Genomic DNA, 27,244 nt, shown 5'->3' with positions numbered 1-27,244 from the left:
ACTAGTTAAGTAGTTAGTTTAGCTTTCATAGAAGCTCAGCACCCCAGCATGGCTTCAAGCTCGCGGAATTGCCACGCGACAAGGCCTGGCCCTGATTACTATTGAGCTCCAAATGCTCTCCATACAATGTCACTCTCGGCTCTCACTTCATATACCGTGAAATCCCGCCGTTCTACATTATGCCATACTTTCCAATGAACACAGAGGCCTTTGTGGTTTCATGCCAACATCCCAGCGCCGACCACGACAATGAGACCTCATCAGACCCGCCTATACATCCTCCCGCATCTATTCAAGTCAAAAACCGCCGGAAGAGATACCTGGAATTACACCCAGAGTATTTCTCTTCCGGCCTCGAGCTAGCTGGTGTGCTTTTGTCTCTGCTTCTGCGAGTGTCGCACAACATACTAACTAGCCCTTTGCGGGGTCTCCAGACCCTCTACTTTACGATCGCTTGATCCGACGTTTCCAAACGGCGAGCGAACGAGAAGAAGAGGGCCGTGCAAAGGGCTACTCAGGCGAGCTGGAAGCTGATCTTATGAGAGCAGAACTGAAAATGGAGGCTCTGGCGCATCCTGATCCAAACACAACGTTTACTTACGCTCGTGGGCCGCACGGAGAAATTCTGGCTGAAGAGGAGGACGAGATCCCCGCAACTCGAGAAGAGGGAAAAGAGAGGTGGAGATCAGAGATGGAATTGAGATTTCTGAGAGGAGCAGACCAAGATTTTGATTACGCTACTGTCGACGAGTGCGACGACTACGATGACCAAAGTGAGGAGCAGGAGAAGTACTTCGATGAAGAAGAGCCGGAGTGGTTGGTCGAAACGGATGAAAACGGCAATCCAAGACTGCAAGGAGAGACTGGTGTTCAAGACTTCTGAATGCTTCGATTCAACTGCCAACGAGTTATATACCCGCTGGTTCCAGCCGTCTCATTTGGGCCGAAGTGTGGATATTGAGCATCTGCACACTTGAAAAGCTGTATTTGGCTTTCGGTTAGTGACCATCTCGCCATTGAGAAATAATTCTGAGTTGTTAGGCACCTCAGAAGGGTGTGATCCCGTTTGGGCGTTTGCAATACGCTGTAGAGTGATTGATCGAACACCTAGGAAGGCCAAGGATCGTCAATGCTACCGCTTGCGAACGATAAATGAAAGGATGTCGGGTCGAGGGCTAGTTCCTTGACAAGCACACATCCGAGCGGGCCAGACAATTGGATCTAGGAGCTCATGGCTTTACCTTGGAAGATGGTTATACATAGTTATACTCTGTACTGTTGCCTTGTTTATCAGCATGACGGTTGATGCTGTTAGCTTCTGATGACGATGATGGCAGCAACAGATCCTTACGCAACATTAAATCACGATGACAAAGACGATTCTAGCTTCGTCCGCTCTGTGAACAAGGTGCCACATAAGGCCTGACATCACGGTGGATTATTAAGAGTCTCAGCTCATTTTGATACCCAGGTCCGCCAGTACCAAAATTAAGCATGTAGTTCTTCAAGATGATGGGCTGGCTTTATACAGTTCGTGGGATCATCAGGAGAAGTATGTGCAACCAGACAAATGTGACCTCCGATCATTTGCGAGATGGCGATCGATTCTTTCTTGGAATTGTGGATTGTCGGAGCCATTTCGCTGGCGTAAGGCTCCGCATACGGATGTTTCCCTATGTACAGGAGCACGGAGTAGCTGGTTGCATTTTTCTCATCGAACGACCGCGAGACCTGGAATCGGGCCCTAGTGCTTTTGTCACAGCAAAGGAGTCCGTCCTTGCTAGACCGGAACACTGAAAGCGAGGATTGTTTCCTAGACGCAACGGATTAGCCGTCATATCTCCTCCAAAGCTTCAGGTCATGCTATCCCAGCGACTCAGGAGGTCAGCCCGGCATGGTTCCCCAGCCGTCGCTTGACGGACGGAGTAAGTACATGCGCCAGGGAGGACAGACAACTGCCCAGCCTTTCAATACCAGTCCGTTCCATACGGTCGATACGCAATCCCAATACCATACCGTCCGATGTTCAGACGTGACGATACGTCTGTGGGAAACAATACGGAGGTGACGAGGGCGGTACTCTCAGCCGCTTGGCCGTGTCACCCACCCGCTCCCTCCGTTTCTCGTTTCCGGCGACTCCTTTCTTTTCCACCCTGCCTTGGCACACAGCCCATCGTACGTCCTTCGAGAAAATCTTGGCGCAAATCTCCTCTCTTGGCGCCCTCTCGACGTGGTGACGAATCGCACGGAGCCAATCGGCACCGTCAGAGGGCCACCTTGCTGATCTTGGCCTTTTCTCAGTCAAAGAACCGCCTGTGCAACGCCCTCGTCTGGACCTTTGGTCTCTACGTTATAGCCTCAGTGCTGCTTGGCGACCCTGTTGACGGCTGGTTGTTGCTTTTTCATTCTGGACTGTGGGCGGCAGACGATGCAGGCGCCCAAGGGATCACTGTCTTGGCGCTGTCTGCCATTTAAGCTCTGCGGTGATCTGCTATTAGTTCCATCGCCAAGGGCAGAGTTGTCAGCCAGGGCTTTGACAAAGCGAGCCTCCACGACATCATTTCTTCTTGTGTTTTGAAGCCATCCGTCTTCCGCAAGGTGTACATATTTTTATCTTAACCGCATGTTTGGCGATCAGTGAGGTTTTTTGGAGAATTGTGAGCGCTCGCCTCTCCTTTCGACTCAGCCACTGCGAGGATGCAGCGTTACCGCCTCGAAGACACCATGCTAGAGAGTTTTTGCCAATTGCTCGGCATTTTTCGAGGCATAGATTATGAACTAATTTGCCTAGCGTCCAATGTTTCGTTTGATCGTTCTCATTTCACTTGACGGCACATGAGCATCTCGGCCAGAGAGGTATTGTCCCATGTCGCAACCAGGCCAGTACAGCGAATTATACGTACATCATATGCTGATATCTTCTTGACGGACATCCTTTGGAAGCCTTGTGTGGGCTGTGTATCTCTACTTGAAAGGTGCAACACAGTCGCGTTTCTGCCCTGTTTTTTGTGCCGCACGTGTCCACACAGCCTTCAGGTGCAACTACCCAGATTTCGTCTTGTTAGCTGACGAGCTTCGTAGAGGGCACAAGGGCTCCGTCCCCCACACAAAACGCAACGGTCACTTGCATGGGAGCGTGGCCCGTGTGTAGATATCTATTGGACTTCGCCGGGGCACGGCGATACATTGGCGCACTTTCTCGCGAACGGGGGCTACTGCCGGGATTTTGTCTTTGTGTTCTTTTTTTGGAGACTTGGCGGCTCTCACTCTTTACGAAAATCTTCGATTATACAGCGGCTCATATGGTGACGAATCGTTGTTGCAAAAATCGAGGCTTATCACCTTAGTCTGTTTCATTTTCATGTTGACGGATGAAGTCGACGGCGATGAAACCTGAGCGGGTGGTCCCACATGCCTTCTCGGTTCATCTCGAGCTCACGGTTAAACCCATAATCCAAGGAGCACATGCATTCCGCCAGGCCGGCCCTGTCAGGCGTGCGGAAAAAGGGAAATCGCTCGTTCAGGACAAGCCTCCTCACATTTCCATCCTTGGGATGAGGATCACAAGGGAAAAGGGGAGGAAGAAAAGGCAGCTATCCTTACCTTTTCCGACTTAACAACCACCCCATTCATCGCCGAAACTTCAATCATCAACCTGTAATAGTGTTTTCAACATGCACCTCTGCCGAAGTCACACAGCCCACCCACACGCCTACACACACAAGCGCGGTGGCGATTTGCAAAGTACACAGTAGCAATTTTCTCATCAGGGAATGCTCTCTCCGCGTTGTGTAAACTGTGTTCATCCCGCGAAAAAAAGTACGACGAACCAGAAGGCCAGTTCATAGACAAATTTCAGATAGGCTGCATGATGGTGGAGAGGGGGAAAAAAGAAAAAGAAGAAGAAAAATGGGATGACAAGGCGCAGGTCACCGGGCGGCAGATCAGAACCGGCATTTCGCTCCCAAGATCGTCAAGAAGGCGGCGAGACAGGGTAACTCACTCATTGCTGCAGACAAAGACATTTTTTGCCTTGGCGCGCGCGAAGCTGGCGTCGAGCTATATGCTTGGGGAACCACTGTTATACAGCTCAGCATGACGCAGCTCGCCAATGCTGACAAGAATCCAAGAATATCTTCTCCCATTTCGTCTGCGTACCGCAGAGATGTATTAGCTGCTTTGTAGACACCAAGATAAGTCAAAAAAAAGGAGACAGCTGGGCGGGGAAGGCATAAAAAAGTGAAGTGATTTGCAAGTAAGCAGCATGGACTGGGTAGGAAGACATGCCTAATCGGCTCGAATATATTATAATTATATTTTCCCCACCCCTGTCAAAAACAAGAAAACCAAGTACAATATAATGCTGCATCAAAATAAAAAAATTGATTAAAGAATGCAATCATAACAAGTTTACCATTCCAGCAACCAAAGTATCCGTAAACCAGTAATAAACATGCTGCAAAGCTAAAACTCACACAGGACAGAGGTGGAAAACATTATGCCTTATCATGCCAAGCAAACAACCACCTCTGACAAAGAATTTTCGGAAGAATGTATGTCAGGTACGCTCTGAAATAACAAAGGGAACTTTTTGTATGACAAGGGCTGAGGAAAGATGATTGCTCTCCGGACAAGGAGTAGGTAGAGCAACAAGTGTGGACCTTGGTGAGTCTGGGCCAAGATGGATAAATGCACCGCCAACAAAAGGGATAGACACGCATTGAAAGAATAAAACCATTGTGCTGAAACAAGAAGCCGTATCAGATGCATAGCAAAGCACCGACCCAAGGACATCATCACGAAGAAACAGATAGCAATAGGGGATGAATGTCAAACCCACTCAGCCCATCCAGCGGGTAAATATCAACAAGAATTTAAAGTTAATCCAGGCTCCAAATCAGAAAGTCGTAGAGACGGAGGTCATCAAATTCGACGACTTTAGTCGCTTAAAGTCTCGACATGTCGGTCCTTAGTTTGAAACCATTCGATGACCCCGGTTTATCTCGTCATTAATATCCCTCTCCCATATCAAACCGATGCTGCGGGAGATACTTTTTCTCCGGTGGAAAATGGTGATGAATCTTTTGTACCACCATCTTGTTAGCGAGCTTACAGCTTCCCTTGCCGGCTGCGTCAATGCCGGTGACCACTTTTGAAGGATCTTTGACACGATCTGGTGAGCAGCATTCGATAGTCTTAAAGTACCGATCGCTCATGACTTCGGCGACCGTAATTCTCTTGGTCGGATCTGGGTGCAACATTCGAAGTAAGAGGCGTTTCATGCCGGAATGGTTCAAACGTCTAAAAATAGGCCCGCAGTTAGGCGCCTTGTCATCCGTTACCAGTCCCTCAGGATCAGCCTGAAGAAAGGTTTGCCATCCTTCGAAAAATCTCGCGTAGTTAGTGTATTTGTTGTCAGCTGCGGGCCACGGGTTCCCTCGGTAATTAAGTGTAAGGTAGACGATCGCACAGGACCAGATATCCAGAGGTCGAGGATCATAATCACCTACAGCATTGTAAGCGATTGAACGAAAAACAAAAAAGATTGGAATAATAAATTACCTTTCTTGGCCAAAACCTCAGGAGCGATATATGGCAAGCTACCGCAAATTCCGGGAGCACACAGGCGGACTTCGCCCATGTTTTTGCCACAGATGCCACCTGCAGAGCGCAAGCCTGGATGTATCCCACTGAACACTTCAGACACACCAAAATCAGTGATCTTGATGTAGCCATCATCAGACAATAACAGATTTTCCAGTTTAATATCACGATGGGCAATGCCATTTTCGTGCAGGTATCCGACACCCCGCATTATTTGCTTGAAAAAGCAAGCATTATCCCGAGGAGTAAGGTAGTCCTTTTGCACCAATGAAAATAGTTCTCCGTAGGAACAATATTCCATCACATGATTCCATCGGCCATTGTGGGTGCAAAGGCGGAATGTCTTCACAATGTTCGGGTGGTCTAGGCTGTTTGCGATGCTAAACTCCGACTTGACCTTTTGTTCATACTCCTGTTCATCCTCCTTCTGACCGCGTTTTCTGAACTCCTTCACAGCGTAAGGCACATCCTTGTCACCGCTCTTGCGATACATGATCTTTACGGTTGCAGTCGCGCCTTTGCCAACCTCTTTGCCCCTCCGTCCCGGAAGTCTACTGGAGTTGGTATACTCCTCGTGCAAGTCGCAAGTATCAACAAAGAACCCATCTGGAAGGCTCGCGCTCATGCGTCGCGCTTTCAAGCCCGCTCCCGACACTGCGGGTATCGAAAATCCTGGTCGCTCTGGCTGTCTATGGACATCACCCAGGCTGGGTGATCGTATTCTTGTCTCCTCTCGATGAGGCTTGGGAGTAGGAGCGAATATGATCTTACTTCGTTCTCTTAAGCTCAATCCAGTAGACGATCGCATGGGTTTTTTGTATGGTATTCCATCCGTTTGGGACATCCCTAACGTCGGGTTCAAACCAGCGTTGATCGTACTGGACGGCGATGCAGGCGATGGTGGGGAGTTGGAATGGGTTGTCGTGGGAGAGTGTTGCGCGGTTGAACTGACAGAATTCTTGCGTAGTGATGAGAAGAGGCCAGATTTCGAATACGTGGGGCTAGGATTGTTCGGCTCTATCGCCTGTTCGTCCGCAGAAAGAGAGTTTGACCGACGGAATAACGACTTGAGAGATTTGGAGGCGGATTTTAAGTGCGAAGAACGACGGCGGGGAGACGTCCCAGCGTGTGAACGATCAGGAGATTTCGTGCCAGATGGGGCGGAAGGAGGAGTTGCGGTTGTGTTGATGATTAAAGGGTGTGGGAGGGCAGCTTGTTTAAGGGAGGAGTTGGCGGCCGATTTGGGATTGCGGTACATATGAGGAGGAGTGGTGCTTCTCGGAGTGATAGGTTCAAGTGGTTCGCTTGCGGTCTCTTCATCTTCTTCTCGGATAGCATCTGGGATATCAGAGGCGCGAAGGGGTTCGGGCATCTCAAGAGCTGGACCTGGGGTAAGAGTCAGGATGACAGGCGATTCTGAGCCTGAGTTGTTCGTATATTCCTCCATGACCCTGGAATCTTGGAGAGATGGACACACTGCCTGGGTCCGACCTCGGTTCGGCATGGTAGGAGCAACAAATCTTCGAATATTTGACTGGCAGCCTACGGTCCTTCAACCTCCCAAGCGACGCTTTATCTCAATCGATCTATACCCAAACCCAGTGCTTCTCAATCCTCTTTCTTCTTCCTCTTCTTAAACTTTTTTTCAACTAGAGTGGCGTGCAGGCTGACAAGAAACAACGACAACAGGGAGGATCCGGATTATCGAAGGGCCAGGAGCACAACCGGGGGATATATGATGTCTTGATCACCAGTGACGAGCTAGGGCAAACAGGCCACAACGCAGACAGAGACTACTGCCTTTGAAGTGAGCTGACGCGGCCAGAAGCCGAGAGAAGGAGTAATAGGGCGAAGGAGAAGGTTCGTGGTGATATCTTATCCATCGAATGCAGGACCGGATGGCTCAGGCAGTGTACGGAGTAGTGCGGCGGAGTATCAAAAGCCTGCAATATGGGATGCAAGAAGTGGAGAGAGACAACGGCTGCGAGAATTTGCAAAATAGATAGTATGATCAGATATATGGAGAGAAAGGGAGAGAGAGCTGGAAGGGCAGACAAGGACACGGGAAGCGAGGAAGAGAGGAAAAGCGAGAAACGAGAGAGAGGGACAAGGGAACCGCAGGATCTTGGAGGGGAAGTCTCCAGCACAGGGGATGGGGGCTGTAACTCTCGGTTTAGCGGTTCCCACCAAAACCCAGCGCAGGGGGGAGGAAGAGCCGGCGCGCGGCTTTGGGGGGAAGGGCCTTGGCCCGGTGGCTAGGGACCGGTTAAGGTTATGACGGGGAAAAATTTGTAATGATGATGCGGTAAGGTAACGGAATCCACTCCCTGGGCGTAATTATCGACGATCGTGTCCTCCTGGAGATATACTCCGCACCAGCGAGCTGTCCACGAACAACCCTCACAACGGGGAAAAACGATCGTCGTAATGTATTTTATCGTGGTAAAGTCACTATCTCTATACCGCCCGGAACACCGTATGGATGCTGACCGTGTTTTCAACTGGGATGTGTGATCCTTTGCCAGCGTTGGAGAGTTCGCGATCGATCCTCTTATACGTATTCACCTCCTGTTCGAGGTGGACTTTGCGATGATTTCGTTGTGTACATATGAAGCTTGGCGGCGATATACCGCGGATACCAGTTGTTCGGGATGTCGATGCCAGGTAGTTAGGGGAAACGGGATTGGCGGTCGGCCGAGTTGCGCAACGGAAGCTCGTTACCTGGTTCTGCACCGAACGCCGCTTGTCAAGGGGATGATGGGTCGACGAATGAGTGGTTGGTTCAATGTCAGAATGACCCAGGAGAATATATGTATCCCTCTGGTCAAGTCACTTTTATTAAGGTGTTTGATTATATATGGAGTAAGAGCAGTATGCTCTTGGGAAAGATGGAGAATTACGGAGACGTTGTGGAATGGATAAGCGCCTGGCTGTGGATCTTCTGACGCCTGAGATCAACCGGCCCTTTTATCTTCTGAGCCATTGCTATGGTTTCTTTGTTTTTTTCCCTCCTCCATCCTCCGCATGCCGGGCCCTGGTTTTGATTGCCCGACCGCTTCCTGTTGCTTTGCTGACGAAACTCATAGCGGAAGCCGAGACGACCTTACCCACGGCAGCAGCCAAGGCGTAGAAGTGCCACTTGTCTCCCGTTCAATCTTTTCTACTGTTGCTCCCTTGTTACGCGGCAAGGCCTTTCCATCCCAAGACAATCCTTCCGTCCAATCTTGGCTCTCTTAGGTGTGCGCTGGATATCCTGGTTCCGCTCTGCGGTCGATCATGACAGTTCAGGCTGCGCGCTATTTTCTTTTCAGGCTAACAATTAGAGTTGAAGATGAACTTGCATCCCCACATTCATAGTTCTTTTTTTGGGTGAAGTTGCCAGGGAACATGTCTGCACTTGTGAGGCACGGGAAAATAGTGCCGAGAGGTTATTGAGATACATTACAGCCCTTACAGTACATTACTGAACTGTTTTGTTCCATGACACTACCTTACCACCACCCTGTCATGTCCGTTTCCAGAACCAAAAAAAAAAAATAATCGCCATCTCCCCAACCAACCTTGAAACAAATCAATTTGTCCTGTCCAGAGTACATGCTCGACAGCGGCCCAGTCTCGATTCCTTTCACTTCCAGACTCCAAGATCCTGAGTTTCAGTGAGCTCGGGTTGAAACGCCCTGGAACCCTGGCTCCAGGAAGCTACATGGATATGTTCCGCGAGCATTGAGCTACCGGTGCTTGCTTGCAAGCCATCTGTACGGAGTCCTGTTCAAACATACATAAAGCATCGATGCCATTCCCGTTCAGATCGAGCATAATCGAACAGGATTGAATCTCAGGTAGTCACGCTCGCAGCGTATTTTTCCTAAAAGTGACAGAGTTCTCGGGCCTGGCTCCATTTTCAGGCATTGAATGCCACTCTCTTCGAGCTTGGGCATTCTTTTCTTTCGCTCAGTCGTCTTTGGTAAACACCGCAGCTGCCCGGTGTTTTCTCCACCTCAATCCCATGCTTTTTCGTCGCAGCTATCCGGGAAGGGTAACGTCTCACACGAGCTCGAAGCCGAGTTGCATATTCATCCTCGTGTCGCCTGGACATTCAAAACAGAGCCTTTTTCTTTTTCTTTTCTTTTCTTTTTTCTTTTTTTTTTTTTTTGTTTTTCTCTTCTTCATTGCAGGAAAGACAAAAGACGAATTACTTGTTCTGACTCATCCCCACAATGATAATTTGAATAGTTATTGAAAACAAACTTGCAGTAACCGTTCAGTTTTCCACTGTCAAGCTCAAAATGATTGCACACGATTCGCTGCCACGCATCTTGTGAGCTCCATTGAATGGCTTGCTGGACCTTTCTTCACCTTAGCTGACTTGAGTTAGGCTGTTCCAGCGCCCCTGTCGAACATTAAGCGGTATTTGACCGGCTCCGCTTCCCAGTGGTGAAAAGGTTCCTGCGGTTATTAATTATTTCCGCCGTCCTCCCCACAAATAACAATTATCAAAGAATAATCCCACACCTTTTTCTTTTCTGTCTTCGTGGACAGTTATTATTGACGTTCGGCCAGGGGCCTATGTTTGGGACTATTTTTGCGTTGAACAATGACTTTCCGGCTCCAAGCGGTGGTCCCAGCCAACCACTGCGTCATGGCAGAGCGACATCTCGTCCTCTCACCGCTACTATTTTTCCCTCCGAGCAAATCAAGCGCCTGCGGCTTCATCGGTTTCGCTCACGTGGAACACGTCTCGGCCTTCTACGGCTGAAGGGCATTTTTCGCGGCGAATCGTCTACAATTTCATATTGTTGTAATGTTAAACCCGAGCTCAGCAGGAAAAATAAAATAAAATAAAAAGTAAATAAATCCATGCACCCGTCTACATTGGACGCCTAAGAGGCCGGGGGATCTGCGCGCTGTATCGGTTCCCAGACAAGAGTTGGGTCAGGTGTCACGTTTGCGAGGCACATTTGACAATTCACCAAGGATTGACGAAAATCGACCGGCTGCTAGATAGGAAATTACTCTCTCAAGAAACCAAGATCCGTACGTATGATAGCACCGAAGCATGCACGCGCACACATGCAAGTCCGAAGCTACTCGGAAACATTCCCCTAAGTGGCTACCCAGAGCGATCACTTCAAAAATTTAAATTTCATTCGAGAGGTTGAGGGAGCCCAGGTTTGGATAGGACTAAACTCAGGGATTTTTCTCCGTACTCCGTATGCAGATTTCCCTTTCGCACGATTTCTTGCGCATCTCTTGCTTCGCCAAGCTGTCAGCCAAGGTGACATTCAGGTCGATCGCAAACCACCCGAGAGATTCGCGTTCCCGGTCCGAATATAACACTCTTCCAATTTGGGTGGTTTGACGGACGCTGGGTGCTTGGAGGATCAGATTCAGGATTGTGAAGAATGAGCTGTCACCAAGCGATAACCATCGAGATGAAACCTTGGGCTTTGGTTGCTCCGATCATCGCCTATTTCGTAGCCTTCCAAGCATGAAGCCGGGATGGACCCCAAGGACAAGAAATGGGCAAAGGCGAGTATGTCCTTCCCGTGCGTTGCGCATGCACTTCCTGATACTGAGAGGCGCATGTCAACAATACATGGGATTCCCGTGGGTTCCGTCAATGCGCTCTATACCCCCGGTTCCACGCATCATACCTGTTTAGCGCCAGACACCCCGCCGCAAATAACAAAATGTGAAGGTGCTTGTGAGCCTTTAATAACCCGACAAAGGGGTTCTCCCACTTCGCGCGCATAGACCTAAAGAGGAGTTATCTGTGATCATTATTCCGAGGTTACCTAATGGTGTCTCCCTTTGGCTCGAGTATCATTTAGAAAACGGGCATTTGCCGCATTATATTGAAGCACTGCTGCACGATGATCCCAGTATGCCATTTTGGCCCCGGCGGAGCTGGCCCAAGCTCTCGCAAATCCAAGTTAGGCTCCTTTCCCCTTGCTACGGGTAGTTAACACTTGATCCGAGCAGCGCCGGCTTTGGGTACCTAGGCAAGACCGTTGTGATCCCAGGCATCCAGACGCGGGCCCTTTGCACGCTGGTTATCGACTAAAGCATACTCTCTCTCAATCTCATGGGGAACAACAGGAATGGTATATCCTGCGGCGCATGCCTTCGGAGCATCACGGATTGTATCTGCTTTCCCATCGACCCAGGTAGAGAGAGCTTCCGTGTCCTCTGCAGAGGGTAAAAGTAAGAACCTGTTCCATTCGGAAGTAACGATTTTCATCCGTTTCTCCCAACTCTCCGGGCCAGCAGATCCCCTGGCTCTGGCGCCTCACTTTGGTTTGAAATCCCACACAGAGAGGTTGATTACAGGATACGGGTGGATTACAGCATCCAGGTCCACCGATACGGCATTGTTACTGGCGGCTGCGAGGCTGACCGGGCAGAAAAAGTTGCGTCATTTTTTTCGAATCGCACGGCACCGCAGCAGGCTTGGCTTGCGATCGAACTATTGGCCTCACGTGATCCACGTGCCTATCTTCAGTTGGGGGGTTGCGTTACCTTACATTACATACCGTTACACGACTCGCCAGCCAATCACACGCAACACCTCGGCAACAAATCGCTTCGATTACCGTTTCTAGAGTCTTACCATTTGCGGCTAGCGGCAGCCTGCTGGATTATGTAACAGCGGCTATTCCGAGATTTTTGCGTTGATCTGGTATCGCTCTGCGACGAAGACAACGGGAATCCGAATTCCAATACAATCGCAAGAACAATGGAGAGGTGAAACAACCTTCTGGCTCTTGAATGTGACCTCAGACGACGTCGTCATCGAGAGTCCTTGAATTCGAACCCAACCCCCCTCATCTTCCTCTCCCCCCCTCCCCAAAAAGAAAAAGGACCCGCGCACTTAAAGCACAGACCCATTCTAAACTCGTCTGCTTCATGCACCTGTACGTCAGAATCGAAGCCAAGCCTTGCAAGCGCGGCTTGCTTGCATAATTGGATGAACATCAACAGTGGCCGGTCCTCCTCTTGAATCCGGGGAAACGAAGAGGCGCTGGGGCCACCCACGTGCCCTCCTGCTTGTGTGGGATTCGCAAAGTAAGCAGAAGGGAGGACGAGGCCCTTTTTGACTGCCAGCAAAGGCCTCTTGGACATATAACTATTCCAGGGCCCTTCTCCAGCGGCACTGAGTCCAGACCAGTCTGAAGACAATCATCGTGAGGGTCAGATGACAGAAAGGGCTGCTTGTGGTGGTGTTCAGCTGGGCAATGCTGCAGCCGCGGTTTGTTGGGTTTCCTCATCCTATTTGTTTCTCCTCCTGGCGATGTCGAGATGAGGTCCAGTTATTGCTTGTTTCGGATTTTGGAAGCGGTGAAAGTTAAAGCTAAAAATTTTGGGACGGTTGGGAAGTCATTTTTTCCCCACGAAAAAATCAGGGGAAATTGAAGGGCTCTGCTCAAAACGGCGACAAATCATCGCTACAGCTTAAAATCATTACTTGAAAGGGAGTCGACCTTCCAGCCAATGTTCTACGGTTTAATTGACTAACTTCACGCCGGCGAAACGCCGTCATGGGGAGTCGCCGAGTTTCTCACACAAAGGCTGATTTATCCCCAACACGGTAATTCCGGAAACACTTACCTAAACAGAGCCTGCAGCCAACCAGTTGCTCAGACATCGCTCGAAAGGAACGATTATTTTCTTGCATTTCCGCGGATGGCGCAACAGGCCTTCATTTCTTCGGTCGCCGGGGTTACATCAACCACCGACACCGGATTATGTAACTTGTCAGCCCCGAAACGTGCCGTCGCTCTTGAGAAATAGCAGCTTTCGTCTTCAGTCCTCCGTATATCCTCTAGATCTCGTACTCCGTACAGGATACTGCTACATAGGCATCTCTTAGGCAGTACGCCGTAGGCCGTTGACTTTTTCTCTCCGCTCATGGCCCAAGGTCCGAAGAAGGAACCATCAGGACAAGCTGTCTGACAACTCCGCTGTGCTTGGAAACGCTTGGGACGCTCCGCCAAGCGGAATTTCAAGACAATGCAGGTGCTCTGCAGCCGTGAGATGTGCGCGATCCATACGCGCATCCATATGCATTGGGGCCACGAGGTGTTTACTGTTGATTCCAGTTAAATCACAAAGGAGTAAGAAAGATGAGACGAATGGGTCAAAGAAAGTCAGGTAGCAATTTCGTCTCTTTTTTTTTTTTTTTTTTTTTTTTTTTTTTGGCTTCTTGCGCCCAGTAACTACGTGGCATGTTCGGGTATCCACCATGAAGAATTGCCGCTCGAATTATTCACGGGCGTTTGGGCTTTTTGCCCACTTTCTCAATCACTATTCCAACTTTGGGCATTTCAGGAACCCGGGGAACATATGAGAAAAGTTGCAAAAATTTTGTCGAGCAATGTTCCATGGAAATGTCTTTTGCTCTATTCTGCAGAACATTGCTCTTCGGTCCGTTTGCTTCCTTACCTTTTTTTCCTTGCCGGGTTTGGTACCCTGCTCGCTTGAGCAAGACCTTTGAAACCAGAGAATTTACTCAGGTCTCCCGGATTGAGCTTATAAACCGGCCGATAGGTTGTCATGAAAACTGTACTGAACTGTGAGCTACTGAGGCGATTTCGATAGCAAACCCTGGCCATTAACCAGCGAACTTCCGTTTGCGGTGATTTGACTATCGATTTTGGACGATGCGACCGCACCTTTTGAAAGGAACCATGCCGGTGCTACAGACATCTTGTTTTAAGTGTTTATGCCCTTTCATACACGTGTTGACGAACGTCCTGAGAAGGTATGAATCCTGCAGGATAGAAGAAACAAGACATGATTGGAAACCGTTTGGATACCTTGGGTAAATTGAGTACAAGTTAGGGATCGAGAAACTTATCGGCGGGATTTCTTTGCGTCCAGATGATGATGGCAACTCTTGGGATTCATAACCTGGCCTCTTTCGCGTTTTGACTCTCTCGGCGCTTTGCCCAACCAGTTTCGAGGCATAACAGAGTACCTTGTACGGAGTACATACACACCCCCCCTAATGTTACCCCTCGCCACCAAGATGCGCCGCCCCCAACGTCTCATCGCCAAAAGACACGAAAGTTTCACTCGGCCACTAACGAGAGCGTGGGAGGAGGGTAAAAAAAGAAAACAATTATGTATACTCTACTTGTAGGGCTGAGATTGTCCACCAGAAATATGTAACACGTATGTTGCGGAGTTTCCAACCGTGCATATCAGCTCGCCATGTCAAGGATAACTCATCACGAGCTCCGTTGCCACTGGAAAAAACAAAAGGCCTCAAGATAACGGAAGCATAGACGAATGAGATGCATAGGTTCCCTTTTAGGGGGGTGGAATCGCTCAAGACCTCCCTCATGCAACAATCCCACGCAGCATAAGGCAAGAGAGCATTTCCGTCCATGTCAATGGCAAGGATTGAGACGCGTCTCGGATACGGATATCCCCACGAGGATTTATGCTCATATCTAGAACCCTGCTTGTCTGTCTTGGGAGTTTTACGTACTCCGTATAAGGTAAATATTGCTAGGTAAAGAAGAGAGCATAAATTCAAGCACCATCGTCGTTACACTGATATCTAAAAATTGACAGGCTCGCGTATTCCAAACATTGAAGTGTAGGTATCTAACCCGCAGATCAAAAGGTATAAAGCTAAGTACGGAGTACATCCGTATGTACCGTACATACACACGCTGCATGCATGTACACTTCACGATGAAGTGGACCAGTCGTGTTATGTCTGCCGCTCTCCCCCTCCAACGACGCTATCTTGTGATGAGGTCCGCGTCGGCGCTCTGCCGCCATGGCCGCGAAAAAGTACCGGAGGTGCCGAGTTACCTTGTCTATGTGCTGCCGCCATTGCTCGCACTATTGGCATTCAATTCGTTACCTTCTCTTAAGAGCTTAATCGCTCTCTCGCGCAGGGCAAATTTCTGGATCTTGCCGCTTGCTGTCTTTGGAAACTCCGTCTCATTTATGTAAAAGACGAATTTGGGTACTATGGTAAGATAGTCAGCGACAAACCTCGAAGTGATGATCAATGCGAAACCTGAAACAAATCAAAGCAAAAAGAGGCGAGAAAACAGCGAGAAGTGACATCGGATCACGGCAATAGACAAGGTGAACGTGACCCATTGGTAAGTTTAACTCAAGATATGCTGTAACAGGATAGATGTAGCCAGTTGGATAATATCCCGATCACACGTGTGTCAAGCTAAAAAGTGAAAGTAGCGAGGCTGATTCACCAGGACATGGAGAAGTGTGAGGGGCTTTCCGCCTGCTGAGGGGTTGAGATCTTTGCAATCCGTTTTAGGGCCCGTGCGGAACCTTGTGGTCGCCTGTTTCCCTGTGCCATTGGCGTAGTTTGGTCGGCAAGGATCGGATCAAAGAGCAGTGGGACTCAAGTCCGTTCCACGACTGTGGGGGAATCATATGAACTCCGACCGAAGTCCTGGAGAAATCCTTCGTACCAAAGCAAGGGGGAAACCGAAGTTGCCAGAGGAGGGTATTCTCAAAAGGGAAAAGCAAAGATGACGGTACGGGGAATGACACGAGATAGGTAGCTTTTCAGAAAACGGTTACGAACTCGGGGACTCCCAAATTTGAGTGAGTAAGCAGGTCGAAAGATCAACACGAAGACGGCTTCGTATCGATTTTGCGGTCTGGTTTGAGTGCAGTTGAAAAAAGAAAAAATGGGCAGAATCATGAAAGTAAGCAAAAACAAGCATCCCAAGCACTTCCGCCATCGCAAGTACTGGGTGCTTGGCTCATGCATCGCGATATCAACATGAGAAAGCGGCTGACGATCCCGACGTCGAGAAAAGTGGTCGAATAACTCATTGACTGCGACAGAGTCCCAATCATATGTCGCCATGAGTTTGATTATCCGAGAAAGCTCAACCCGAACACGAACCATGCGTGCAAATGGCGGCGGAAACCGCCGGTCAAACTTCGCAAAGAAATTAAGGAAAACGAGATAGGAGCTTACCGAGATGATTGCTTAATTTTGATCTCACCCATGACTTGATATCATCGGGAGTGACTCTCTTTTCTCCATTTTCTCGTGCGACGACAAACGCAGCGACCACTTCGCCATATCTTTGATCGGGAACCCCCACCACGGATACGTTCAAAACCCCAGGGTGGGCGAAAAGACAGTTCTCGATCTCCAGTGGATGTATATTCTCACCGCCACGAATGATTAGGTCCTTAATACGACCTGTGATGGTGACGTACCCATCAGGCGACATTGATGCCTCGTCTCCGGTCTAGAGAAAGCAGGGAGGGGGATTTTTAACATCCTTCTGAAGAGGTCAAAGTAGAAGTAGAAATTAAAAGGGGTACTAACGTGCATCCAGATCTTCCCTTCATCATCGGCTCTCATGGCTGCGGCGGTTTGCTCTGGAGCGTTCCAATATTCCTTCATGACCAGATAACCACTGACAGCGAGTTCTCCCTTGGAGCCCACCGGGAGAATTCTACTATGGTCTACGGGGTCGACAACCTTCGCTTCCACATGAGGCATCAAGCGGCCAACGGTGTTGATGCGCTTATCGATTGGGTCGTCTGTGGTGGTCATGCAAGAGACAGGGCTAGTCTCTGTCATACCATAACATATGGTTAGCTCCGTCAAGTTTAAAGTCTTGTGGAGCTTCTTCATCAACTCCGCGGGGATGCTGCTGCCGGCGGCAATCCCCGTTCGTAGATACTGGAAGCCCTCGTATGGAATAGTCCCGTTTGCTAGGAGTTCCAGCTCCTCGACAAACATTGTGGGGACACCATAAAGTGCCGTGCACTTTTCCTCTTGGACCGCTTTGAGTGTAGCGACGGCGTTGAATGATTCAGCAGGGAACACGATGGCTGATCCATGCGTGGCGGTAGCCATATATCCTAGAATGCATCCGAAACAGTGGAAAAGGGGTGGTGGACAGCAGACCACATCTTTAGGTGTGAGCATCATCCGGTCACCAATCTGAGCACCATTGTTCAAGATAGACCGGTGTGTTAAACAAGCCGCCTTTGGCATAGATGTTGTCCCCGATGTAAACTGTATATTCACGACGTCGTGTGGTTCGAGGCCCTGGGCTGGCAAAGGTCGCATATCCGATGTGAGTTCGGACATTATTGAAGGGAAGGAGGTGGTGCATGCGAAAGACGATGTATCGATGCGGCCATTGTCATTTTGAACGAGAATAACATGCTTGAGGGAAGGGACCAACGCCGATTCGAGTTTGCCGCTGCTAAGATTTGGGACAAGCTGTGTAAGCAACGGAAGATTTGATCGGGGTTCTCGTCGTGGCAGATTCGCTTCGGTGCTAATGATCAAATGGGTAGCTGCTAAATGGCTAAGAGCCGCAGCGACCTGGCTGATATTGAAATTAGGATTTAACGGGACCTGGAGAGCGATCTTCCGTTAGTCCATGTTGATGTACTTTGGACTCTTCGCCTGGAATCTACTCACCAAGACCGCTCCTAGCTTGAAAAGCGCGTATGTGGCCTATTCACAACAACGATTAGCCGACCGTTCGCGGAGCCAGGAACAGGCATCGGGAGAGCCACATTGGCCGTACAATTGCGTATTCGATGCCGTTCCCCAGCGAAACAGCCACCCGGTCTCCCTTTTTAACGCCAATTGACGCCAAGCCACGGGCTAGTGAATTGCTCTTCAAATCCAGCTCGTTGTATGTGAGTCTTTGGTTCTGGTGCTTCGAGACCACCCTGGATGCAGCGGATCAGTGTGTGGAGCGCTGGAAGGGAGGTGCACGACGGAAGGGCTGACGCTGTTCTGTCTCCATGCTGGCTCACAATGCCTGCAAAATGATCCCCAACGGTTTGTTCGAATAATGCTGGCTATACGGGCTAAGCGCGCATGCAAAATTGCAGCCGGGAGCAAAGTTAGCTTTAGGTCAACGACGAGCAAGGCGGGTGTGGCATTGGGGAGCAGCGGCTAGACAAGGTGTGCGGAATATAGTAGTTACTGACCTCGGACGGGCCACGCGCGTAGCTATATGTAAGCAAACCCCTCGACTGAAGCTTTGATCTCACGGGAAGAATTTGCACCTTGCCCAATCGTGGCAGCCTCCAGAGCTGAGACCGAGCCATTGAAGCGTGTTGATGACTGGAGTGACGAGCGTCTGGATTCTGCAGCGAAAACTGAGTCTCGTCAGAGGATCAGCGTCCAGGAAGAGGGACTTTGATCCTTAGGCAGAGCACAAAAAGGACATCTTTCTCCCTTGCCCCACGACGGATCCCTGTGGTTAATCCGAGGATAATGCTGAGGCCGGTGTCGGTGCGGGACGCCGACGATGCGGGGAAGCGCGCGGTTCGGCGTTGGGGGAAGGAAAAAGGAGCGCCGGGGCGTGGAGAAGCCGCACCGAAAGGGAAGGTTGTTGCGGCTTGGCGGCCCGACGCCACGGCAGGTCTGGCGGGAAAATAATGTTCGTTGGCGCTGCGTCCATCCGCTCGACGATGTGAACTATGCCGACCAGTTCACCTTGGATGGCTGGCCGTCGGGCAATTTTTCGGGTCAGAGTATTCTATAACTAGTTATACGTAGCCGAATAGCCGACCAGAGTGTGTTGACGATCACAGTGGACATACCTTGCGGAAAGAATCGAAAAATTTGCAGCTGTATACTCTGGATCCTGGGTGGATTTACGATATTTAAACTTCTTTGGAATGATTTAGCTGTTGTATCGAGTATGTAGCCACTGGAATTTGTGCTGGCTTTGATTGCACAGAACAGAGGTGCCGTGAAGAGGCCGTGCAGGATTCAAAAATTACAGATGTAGCAATGTCCGTCCAAACTGTTTGTTTCTGCCCGCATTGTCTTTACCATGCCTGTTGCCTTGATACCTGGACCTTGAGAAACTGCTGAAGCTGTTTTAAAAAAAAAGAAATATGTGTTTCGGAACACATGGTGGGCTGGTGTACGTAGTAGATGTTGCTTCTTCATGAAATCATGATTAATGCTTGTCGCCTGCCCTTTTAAACAGAAAGGTTAAGTAACTAATCAAACCAGAAACCAATCTCACTGCCGCATCATCGTTACTTGAGTCCTTACATCCGGACCTCATCACTACCTTCAAAGCTCTTCAAACCAGGTACACGAACCCATGGGCGTTGGACCTGATCGCAAACTAGTTAAGTTCTGGTGCCAGTCATTCCCCACGACCATCGCCAAGGCCTATGACGACGTTCACGCTGAATCGAAAGCTTGAGGGAAGACCGACAGTCGCATTCCGCCTCCTCCGCCGAAACGGTTTACGCTCTCAGCGAATACCCTAGCTATGACTTCAGTCCCTTCCGAAGATGCGATTAGCGAATTCGTCACCATCACAAATGCCACGAGAGATCAGGCGATCAGTCTACTGCAGGTAAATAGCTGAATGACAACATCGATATGTATCCGTTTCTTTGCAGAACACGTTTCAGGCACAGCAGGACGACCGAACTTTGGGTGCTGGCTTGATTTCTCCCATCATCTATGGAATGTATGACAGAACTGACTCTTCTCTTCACCATGGTAGGCACACAATCTTGACGCGAACCGCGCCGCCAATGCCTTCTACGAGAGCGTTTGTGGCTCCCAAGCTGAGGTGAGCAGCTGCTCAAGCTTCCGAGCCTTCCTAGGAAGAACTTAATCGACGGCGTTATTCTGTTAGGGCGATTGGCCGGCGAGCTCGGAGCCACAGCCAAAATATTACGGATATCAAGTACATAATGTCCAAAGTGAGACCGCTGCCACCCCGCCATATCCCGTACATCGTTTCCGCAAGGCGCTTCTGACAGGCGCTGTGTTTCTAGAATCGTTTGAAATCGAACGCGGCGACACCAGCTATACGGCCCCTCCGTCACGCCCTCCATCACGAGTAGGTCGCGACCCGGTCTTTGAGAGAGCCAGGGCAGGTGAAGGTGACGGTGCAGCGCATTACCGTGAGAATTTTCGGACAAGATCCAAACTTGCAAACCTTTCTGATTGGAAATTCTAGCGGAAAATACCCGAAAAATGACTCTTGAGGAGCGTGAAGAACACGACGTGCAAAAGGCGGTCGCAGCCTCTCTAAATCGCAATTTTGATCCCGCTGGTCAGGAAACTGGTGTTATAAGCGTTAGGGGTACTCATTTCGGCCCTGCCAACCGCGATCACTACGATAGTACATCGTGGGCCGTCACTCCGTATGTAAATCCCAAGTCTAAAGAAGAATGCATCAACCCAGATCCGGAGGAGCGTAAAAGAGACAACGACCAGCCCCCTTTCCTTCGTCCTTTAAACCACGCCAATTACCTGGCAGCATGCATTACCATACTCCATGCCATTCCACTCTCGAGGGAAGCGTTTATCTCAAGGGATACACTTATGTCAGATTACGGCTATCATCCTCAATGGTGGGATGGGGCACGAATAGATCTCCCTGCAGAGGCGTCATTGATCGACCCTGATAAACAAGATGAGAGCCCTGACGAATTATTTCTGGAAATGCAAAGATTGATGGCGTTCCTCGATGGAACAGATCGTGCTTTCGGAAGCGCAGAAGCAGTTGCGAGCATCCTGTCGGTCCAACGGGATGATCGCCTCAGGTTCTTACCTGAGTTACTGGAAAGGTGGCAACATGCGGCATTTTCTTTAGAGAGCAGAAGCAATGTTTTTGAGTCAGTCCTTGTCAGAAAAGCTAGTTTTCCCAACTCACCACCCATCCGGGTACCATTTGCTCTCGCAGACATCACGTTCGATCCTGACCATGTTGAAACCCTATACGATGTTATCGATACATCTCTCTGGCCCGATACTCCAGAATCCAGGTCTCAAGAGGCTTGGCTGGAAAATATCGCTCCTGTTTTCGTCATGCGTCTAGCTGTTCAAGACGAACGGGGGAGACCCGTTGGAGTGAAAATCCCTGCGACGTGGTATCCGGATCGGTATATGGAGTTAAATAAAGATTTCACTCGACAGCTGCGAACTCGTCGGCTGGAAGCTGAAATCCAATTGGAAAACATAGAAACACTGATTGATACTTATTCGACCGTTGACGCTCCACATGGCCAGAAAATATCCTTCAAAACCCTTCTAGAAAATGCAATCACCGGCACCGATGTGGCCCTAAAAGGTGCTTATTTGGAAACATCTTCTTCCAGAAACGACTACATTTCCCACACGACGACTATTACTCCAGAAGAATGCGAGAAACTGGTGCGCGACCTAAAGATTATTGCAGAAAAAGTTGATCGAAAGCTTGCAGGTAAGGACCATCATTGCTTGATATTTTACCGGAAATTGTGTTTTCTTTATCGCTAACGAGGCCCGCCAGCATTACATGAGAAAAAGCAGCAAGTGAAGGAAAACCTGAAGCAATTTTCTCGACACTTAACGTTCAAGGACGGAGACGGACCACCATACTACAAATATACCTTGCGTGGTGTCTGCACTCATGAGCATGTCATGTATGTCTTAAAGAGAGTCCCTGGAGCGGAGGCTTTGAGAGACACATTCCCAGATATGACGTTTGAGAGTGAATGGCAGTGGTGGCGTATCAGTTACTCCGTTGATGATGCAAAGGAAGCTATCTCTAGGCGCATGAGAGTGCCTGTTACCACTACGAGAATAGACGGAACTGAATATATTCTGGATCCCACTCAACCGAGGGTTCCATTGCCCAACAATACGGAGGCTACCGGCTATACGATAACGCCAGCTCGTGAAATTGAAGTTCTTCGTGCTGCAAAGGAAGAGAATTCTTCTGTTCTTCTTGTTTACGCCAGCGACGACGCAGTACATTTTAAGGGGTCTGGACTTCCTGAACCCTTGCAGGTAAAGCTAGCTCCATTCTGTCATATATGCAGGACTAACACGAGTGTCTTAGTCGTTCCTGAACGCTGATAATGAGAGCTTCGAGAGTGAAATTCTTCAATTGAAAAAGAGACTGGAAGGGATAGAGGATGAAGACGAGGAAGGTGAGGAAGAAGACGCAGAAGAGGAATTCATCGAGGATATCGCACAAGAAAACAGCTTAAACAGCCCCAAACCAGACCACTCTCGCGAGACCGAACTTGAATTACGCTCCAATGAGGACATTGCACTGACAGATCCGGAAGAAGTGGTGGAATCTCTGTCCAACCGCCTTCGTCCGGCTAATACTCGGAAGGCCTCCGTCCCGGCGATGGTCAACGAGGAACCTTGTGTGGTCACAGAGAAGGATGCAGAGAGAGCGAGTTCTGATCCTGGACACGGTGTTCCTCCTGCAGCATGAGTATGTTTATGATGAGTGGAGGACTTGCAAAGTTAACTACAGTATACCTGTATTAGACTGCGAGTTCACGGGCTAAGGAGATAGCTAGCGTCTATGATAAAGAGTATTCATAATAATAGGTAATGATATGATATCGTCTGGGCCAGTAGGCCTCAGCACGTTCGTCAGTTAATTTGGACACAAATGCTCTATTTCAATTTCTGGCAAAAGCTGGTGCTATTAATGAGTGCAATAAAAGAAATGGTTTGATATTTGATTGTATTTGTTTATTAGCCTTCTCAGACTCCATACAGAGACGACTCTTGAGACGCATAATGTTAAACATTTTTGAAGCTGGCGAGCTGTGGACTGAAAAAAACTTTCTTGGCAAGGCTGTGGCCGCGTCTTTCTGGAGTTCGTCCGTATGGAGTAACAACGCAGTATTCAGGACCCAAACAACCCCAACATAATACCGATCTCTCAACATAATGGAGACTGATATTCCAGATACCATCGCGTCTACAGCTGCAGAGACAGTTGACCTTCTGGAGACGCGGCTTTGTAGAATCGAATTCCTGCTTACGGGCCGTGCAACCTGGACTGGTAAACCGGAACGGCTTCCTGCACCTCCTGCATCTGCGCGGGAGTCGGTTGCTGCTCGCTTGGCTGAATTGGAACATGGACTGAAAGTCTTGAGCTCGAAAGTTCCTGCTGTGCAGGATGTGCTGAAACTGTGTACGGATTCATTCCTACCACCTACGTTGGCATTTGATATCCCGAGACACAATTTAGCCTGCTTGCAATACTGATACCGGTTTTCTTTTCTTACTTGCATCTCCGATTCGCGCCGCTCCGTGATATCTGATATAGCTGCGTTGAATACTGACATCTATCCTCTTTGTGAACATTTCCAGATTCTCGCTACCCCGACCTTTTCCAGAGCTCCAATCCCACCACCGTCCCCAGCACTCTCTCCACTCAATCTCTCGCCTCGATCGTTCTGTCTTACGCTACCGCCTTCCCCGAGACGGCTTCTCGACTAAGCTCACTGCAGGACCTACCCATTCCGCCTGCAAGCGCATCGACGGGCCTGATTGGACTACAACCCCGAATTGATCGGTTACTCAAAGAGCAGGAAAAGCAGGCGAATGAGGTGGCGGAGTTAAGGGCGAGAAGTGCACTGTTGATGAAGAGATGGTTGGAGGTGGGAATTGTAGGTGGCGGTGAGGTTTGGGGGGAATGGGAGGAGAAGGTTCGCATGGCGGAGAGGGAAGTCAGGAGGCTAGAGGCCAAAATGGTGAGGGATGAGTGAACGATGGAAAGAGGTGTAGATATGCTATGCCGGCTTCGACTTTTGCGCCAATTGTCGATGAATTGCGATATCATGCTTTGGGAGGCAGGTATGTGGGCGAACTACGTTTTGCTAATCCGAGAGTGCATTTGCTAAGCTTTAAAGGCATTACTAGGTTGCCTATTACGGAGCTGGAAGGAGAGGATGGTGAAACGAACAAAGAGTTCGTAACTCGAGCCGTCGAGCAAGAGTCTCAGGCGCCCCTTCGTTGGGAAAGCTTCTTCAATTTACCCAACGTCTTTGACGAGAACGACGGGGGTATCGATTTTAGTATGACCCCGGTAAGGTTTAATCATTGGCGTTCCTGAACTTTTGTCGAACCGTGAATCTTTGGCAAAAGTGTCAAGATCCACGGATCGCATGAAAGTATCGAGAGAACGCACCGCGGGACGAAGCTACCTTTAAGAAATGCTGACGTAGTCTATTGTTGCTTACTGCTACTTTTGTACGGAGAACACTAGATGGGAGGAGTGCTGCCAGTAATGCGGCGTGTTTGAAAAGTACTGAGTACGGATTAACATCCGTGATAAAGATTCAATCCTGTTCCTGGCAGTAGGGAAAGACTCGTGCAGATGGAACCCAAGGACGAAAGTGTCATGCCGCGCTTACTCGCACCCGCGTAGATCGCGCCGAAGCATTCTGGCAATCCTGAGCCTCTGGTCTGTGAAGCCCAAGCATTCGAAAATCACGGTTCCGCGCCCACAGTCTGCAACCCCCAATCAGAACCATGAGTTACTCAACTTGAAACCCGCCCCTTTCTCCACACAAGGCAAAAAGGAGCGGTGCATCCTCACGACCACCGGCCCCTTGCCAACGAAGGTCCAGGATCGTTGTTGTCGGTCTGGCATTCCGGGTGGGTGAAGTGTACAGACACTTACTGCACTATGTAACTAAGTTACCTCGAACGATTTTGCTGAATGACAGGTTCGGGTCTCTCCGGTGTTGGATTGAGCATCCTTCTATTCCAGGGTTGGCCAGTTTCCCCAGCGGCATAGCAGTTCGAGACTCACAACAGCTCTCAGATAATTATCTTTTCGGACGATGATATGTCAATTCTCTGTCCACACAAAGGTGGTACTAAGCAAGGCGATCAGACCCGGATGTCAATTTATTACCTTGGACTCCCACGGCATGAAGGCTACCCCTCAACCTTACTGTGAATATCTGCGCAATTTTATATTCCTTTTCCATCGATTTCGCCTGAGAGCTATTGTACATATAATTTTCCTAGGTTTAGAATGCTGTTTCCTGCAGCCACCATCTGGCATCGTCTTCAATGCAGGCATCCTAGTAGTGGGTGCTAGAATTTTATGCTTCCTTGGAAGCTGACATGGATCTTCATGCAAGAGGGGATAAATCCATTGACCCTCTTCGTTTCTAGTCTTTCTGAGGCGTTCTTACATGTTTACTTTTTCCTTGCAGCATTGACTACACATATCCTATGCGTCAAAATCTGTCAAATACTGCAGGGAGCATGGACATTCGATGTCAGTCTGTTTCACAAATTGGACCGGGCCTCTTCATTGGTGATGCTCTGAAGATTTGCCAGGAACAAGTTCCCTAAGCAGGATCATAGGTCTGCAGCTCTTATGTCTCTATGAACCTAAGGGGGCATCTTTCAAAACCTACCATCTATCATACGGATCAAACATCTCACCTGTTCAGACCAAAGGCTTTCCCGAAGATGAACTAGAGATATTTGTTTTCTTGATGTCCCCCGAGTGCAGACGATGCCCTAAAGCATCTTACAAAGCTTCCATGGAGGGAAAGGTGGTGTAGCTCAAGGAAAAGGTATCGGCATGAGATGAGCCAATAGGTGCAAAAAAATATCCGAGAACAAGTAGCTGGAACGGGTATGGGGTACCGCCCAATACAACATATTCTCTCGACAGCTCAGGTTTAGAAAATCGGATTTTTGTTCTCGAGTTCTAGGTTTCAAATTGGGCGCCTAGAAAGTCGGATTCCAATAACTACAGAATTAACTTGTTATTGTTCGTTTGCAAACCATGAATGCATCAGAAGCAGGCACCATTGAATTCAAGAACACTATAGCTCCTGTGCTTCGAACTATTGAAGAAAACCCCTTACGATTCATTCTGAGATCGAGAAAATGCTTGCTCGCAAGAACCTGTAGTTTCGAAGTCCATCCATTCCTCAAGTGAGAACCGTTACGTGCCCTTTTGAACAGGGGTTGGCAGGGAGGAAAGGAAATCGGCTGCATGTATGTTTCAGATCCCGCCTGCTTGCGGGTGTTAGCGGACTTCAATTCATTGTGCTGTACGTATGTCCTGGGCGTATATGTTTACATGTACTCCGTAAATGCTTCCAGTCCAGTGGTCCGACCTTATTGCTTGATGATGAAGCATTTATTATTCCGTCGAAAGTCCACACGATTAGAGGAGAAACAGCCCTATGGCGTCCTCCGTATGGAGGAGACCCGCAAACGAGGCGGCTGCAAACGTGATGATCGACCAAAAAAAATAAAAAATAAAATAAAATAAAAGGACGAAGCCTGCAAGCCAGAATTGCGTTCGGCATGTGGAGCTGACCGCCTACCCAGTTTATGGAGACATTGCGTGTACAACATACATTGTCCGAGACTCGCTTGCAATCAACTTCTCTCAGCAGGTTCAAGCACGTCCAGATATATACCATGTTCTCCGTATAACTCCGTTTTTCGAGTTTTAAATGAAAAAATAAAATAAAATAAAAAGAATAAAAAGCAGCCAATCCGACAGCGTGACGACCAAAATCAGGATGTTGATCCTAGAGAGATCCTCCGACGGATGAATTCCAGTTTAAGACGGTCGCGGTGGCTGCTTGAGGTAGCGGCCGCGAAAATTTGGCCTCATGTTCAACTCACCAGTACTCCATATTCCGTAAATGTCGAAGACAGACCGCTGCTGGTATTTAGGATGAGTGGAAGTGAAAGCTAGCGGTTAGCGCACACAATCAGTCTCCTGTCGCCGTTCAGGTAATCCTGCTCGCCTGTGCAACGAGGGTTGGTGGACGCTGAAGTCTCTCTCTGCATGATCTGGGGAAGGCCCAGTTGCAGGTTCGCCGCGATTAATATGGC

The 27,244-nt window shown here is 49.1% G+C and overlaps 7 protein-coding genes across 8 annotated transcripts; 4 read left to right on the top strand and 3 right to left on the bottom strand.

The window, feature by feature from the left end:
* Window positions 1-179: 179 nt before the first annotated feature.
* Window positions 180-883, top strand: D8B26_006010 (uncharacterized protein; the record flags this gene model as incomplete). The annotated part of the gene is made up of 2 exons (XM_003069977.2): window positions 180-366; window positions 435-883. The coding sequence occupies 2 exons, from the start codon at window positions 180-182 to the stop codon at window positions 881-883; spliced, it is 636 nt and encodes a 211-aa protein (XP_003070023.2).
* A 3,335-nt stretch (window positions 884-4,218) lies between these two features.
* Window positions 4,219-7,688, bottom strand: D8B26_006009 (uncharacterized protein). 2 transcript variants are annotated; one of them, XM_066125062.1, is made up of 3 exons: window positions 7,082-7,688; window positions 5,563-6,990; window positions 4,219-5,506 (listed from the first exon to the last, which is right to left on the bottom strand). In XM_066125062.1, the coding sequence occupies exons 2-3, from the start codon at window positions 6,974-6,976 to the stop codon at window positions 5,010-5,012; spliced, it is 1,911 nt and encodes a 636-aa protein (XP_065981143.1). In that variant the 5' UTR covers window positions 6,977-6,990; window positions 7,082-7,688; the 3' UTR covers window positions 4,219-5,009. The 2 variants fall into 2 exon arrangements, with proteins under 2 accessions (XP_065981143.1, XP_003070024.1); XM_003069978.2 differs by having other exon boundaries at window positions 5,563-7,688.
* A 3,914-nt stretch (window positions 7,689-11,602) lies between these two features.
* On the bottom strand, window positions 11,603-11,845 carry D8B26_006008 (uncharacterized protein; the record flags this gene model as incomplete). The annotated part of the gene is made up of 1 exon (XM_066125061.1): window positions 11,603-11,845. One exon carries the CDS (start codon window positions 11,843-11,845, stop codon window positions 11,603-11,605), a length of 243 nt encoding a protein of 80 aa, XP_065981142.1.
* A 3,482-nt stretch (window positions 11,846-15,327) lies between these two features.
* On the top strand, window positions 15,328-16,154 carry D8B26_006007 (uncharacterized protein; the record flags this gene model as incomplete). Its single annotated transcript, XM_066125060.1, has 4 exons — window positions 15,328-15,417; window positions 15,516-15,594; window positions 15,707-15,728; window positions 15,905-16,154. 4 exons carry the CDS (start codon window positions 15,328-15,330, stop codon window positions 16,152-16,154), a joined length of 441 nt encoding a protein of 146 aa, XP_065981141.1.
* A 399-nt stretch (window positions 16,155-16,553) lies between these two features.
* Window positions 16,554-18,836, bottom strand: D8B26_006006 (uncharacterized protein; the record flags this gene model as incomplete). Its single annotated transcript, XM_003069979.2, has 6 exons — window positions 18,574-18,836; window positions 18,371-18,441; window positions 18,162-18,309; window positions 18,053-18,088; window positions 16,940-17,986; window positions 16,554-16,859 (listed from the first exon to the last, which is right to left on the bottom strand). Exons 1-6 carry the CDS (start codon window positions 18,691-18,693, stop codon window positions 16,554-16,556), a joined length of 1,728 nt encoding a protein of 575 aa, XP_003070025.2. The 5' UTR covers window positions 18,694-18,836.
* Window positions 18,837-19,708: 872 nt separating this feature from the next.
* On the top strand, window positions 19,709-23,006 carry D8B26_006005 (uncharacterized protein). Its single transcript, XM_066125059.1, has 7 exons — window positions 19,709-19,967; window positions 20,121-20,189; window positions 20,256-20,322; window positions 20,398-20,526; window positions 20,583-21,830; window positions 21,900-22,399; window positions 22,452-23,006. The coding sequence occupies exons 1-7, from the start codon at window positions 19,881-19,883 to the stop codon at window positions 22,836-22,838; spliced, it is 2,487 nt and encodes an 828-aa protein (XP_065981140.1). The 5' UTR covers window positions 19,709-19,880; the 3' UTR covers window positions 22,839-23,006.
* A 299-nt stretch (window positions 23,007-23,305) lies between these two features.
* Window positions 23,306-25,375, top strand: D8B26_006004 (uncharacterized protein; the record flags this gene model as incomplete). The annotated part of the gene is made up of 3 exons (XM_003069981.2): window positions 23,306-23,552; window positions 23,732-24,217; window positions 24,274-25,375. 2 exons carry the CDS (start codon window positions 23,306-23,308, stop codon window positions 24,127-24,129), a joined length of 645 nt encoding a protein of 214 aa, XP_003070027.2. The 3' UTR covers window positions 24,130-24,217; window positions 24,274-25,375.
* Between the last annotated feature and the right edge of the window lie 1,869 nt (window positions 25,376-27,244).

The sequence above is a fragment of the Coccidioides posadasii genome, chromosome 3 (genome assembly GCF_018416015.2).
Source record: "Coccidioides posadasii str. Silveira chromosome 3, complete sequence".
In the NCBI taxonomy this organism is placed as follows: Eukaryota; Fungi; Ascomycota; class Eurotiomycetes; order Onygenales; family Onygenaceae; genus Coccidioides; species Coccidioides posadasii.
Note: the sequence above shows the minus strand (reverse complement) of the source record. Positions and strands in the feature narration are given on the sequence as shown.

What these genes read in the sequence shown, in the direction of transcription:
- D8B26_006009 (XM_003069978.2), bottom strand. Translation starts at nt 7,108, where the DNA reads ATGCCGAACCGAGGTCGGACCCAGGCAGTGTGTCCATCTCTCCAAGAT. An exon ending in TGAGGTTTTGGCCAAGAAAG is followed by an intron (nt 5,507 to 5,562) that starts GTAATTTATTAT and finishes ACAATGCTGTAG; the next exon opens with GTGATTATGATCCTCGACCT.
- D8B26_006005 (XM_066125059.1), top strand. Translation starts at nt 19,881, where the DNA reads ATGACTTCAGTCCCTTCCGAAGATGCGATTAGCGAATTCGTCACCATC. An exon ending in AGGCGATCAGTCTACTGCAG is followed by an intron (nt 19,968 to 20,120) that starts GTAAATAGCTGA and finishes TCACCATGGTAG; the next exon opens with GCACACAATCTTGACGCGAA. An exon ending in AGTTGATCGAAAGCTTGCAG is followed by an intron (nt 21,831 to 21,899) that starts GTAAGGACCATC and finishes GAGGCCCGCCAG; the next exon opens with CATTACATGAGAAAAAGCAG.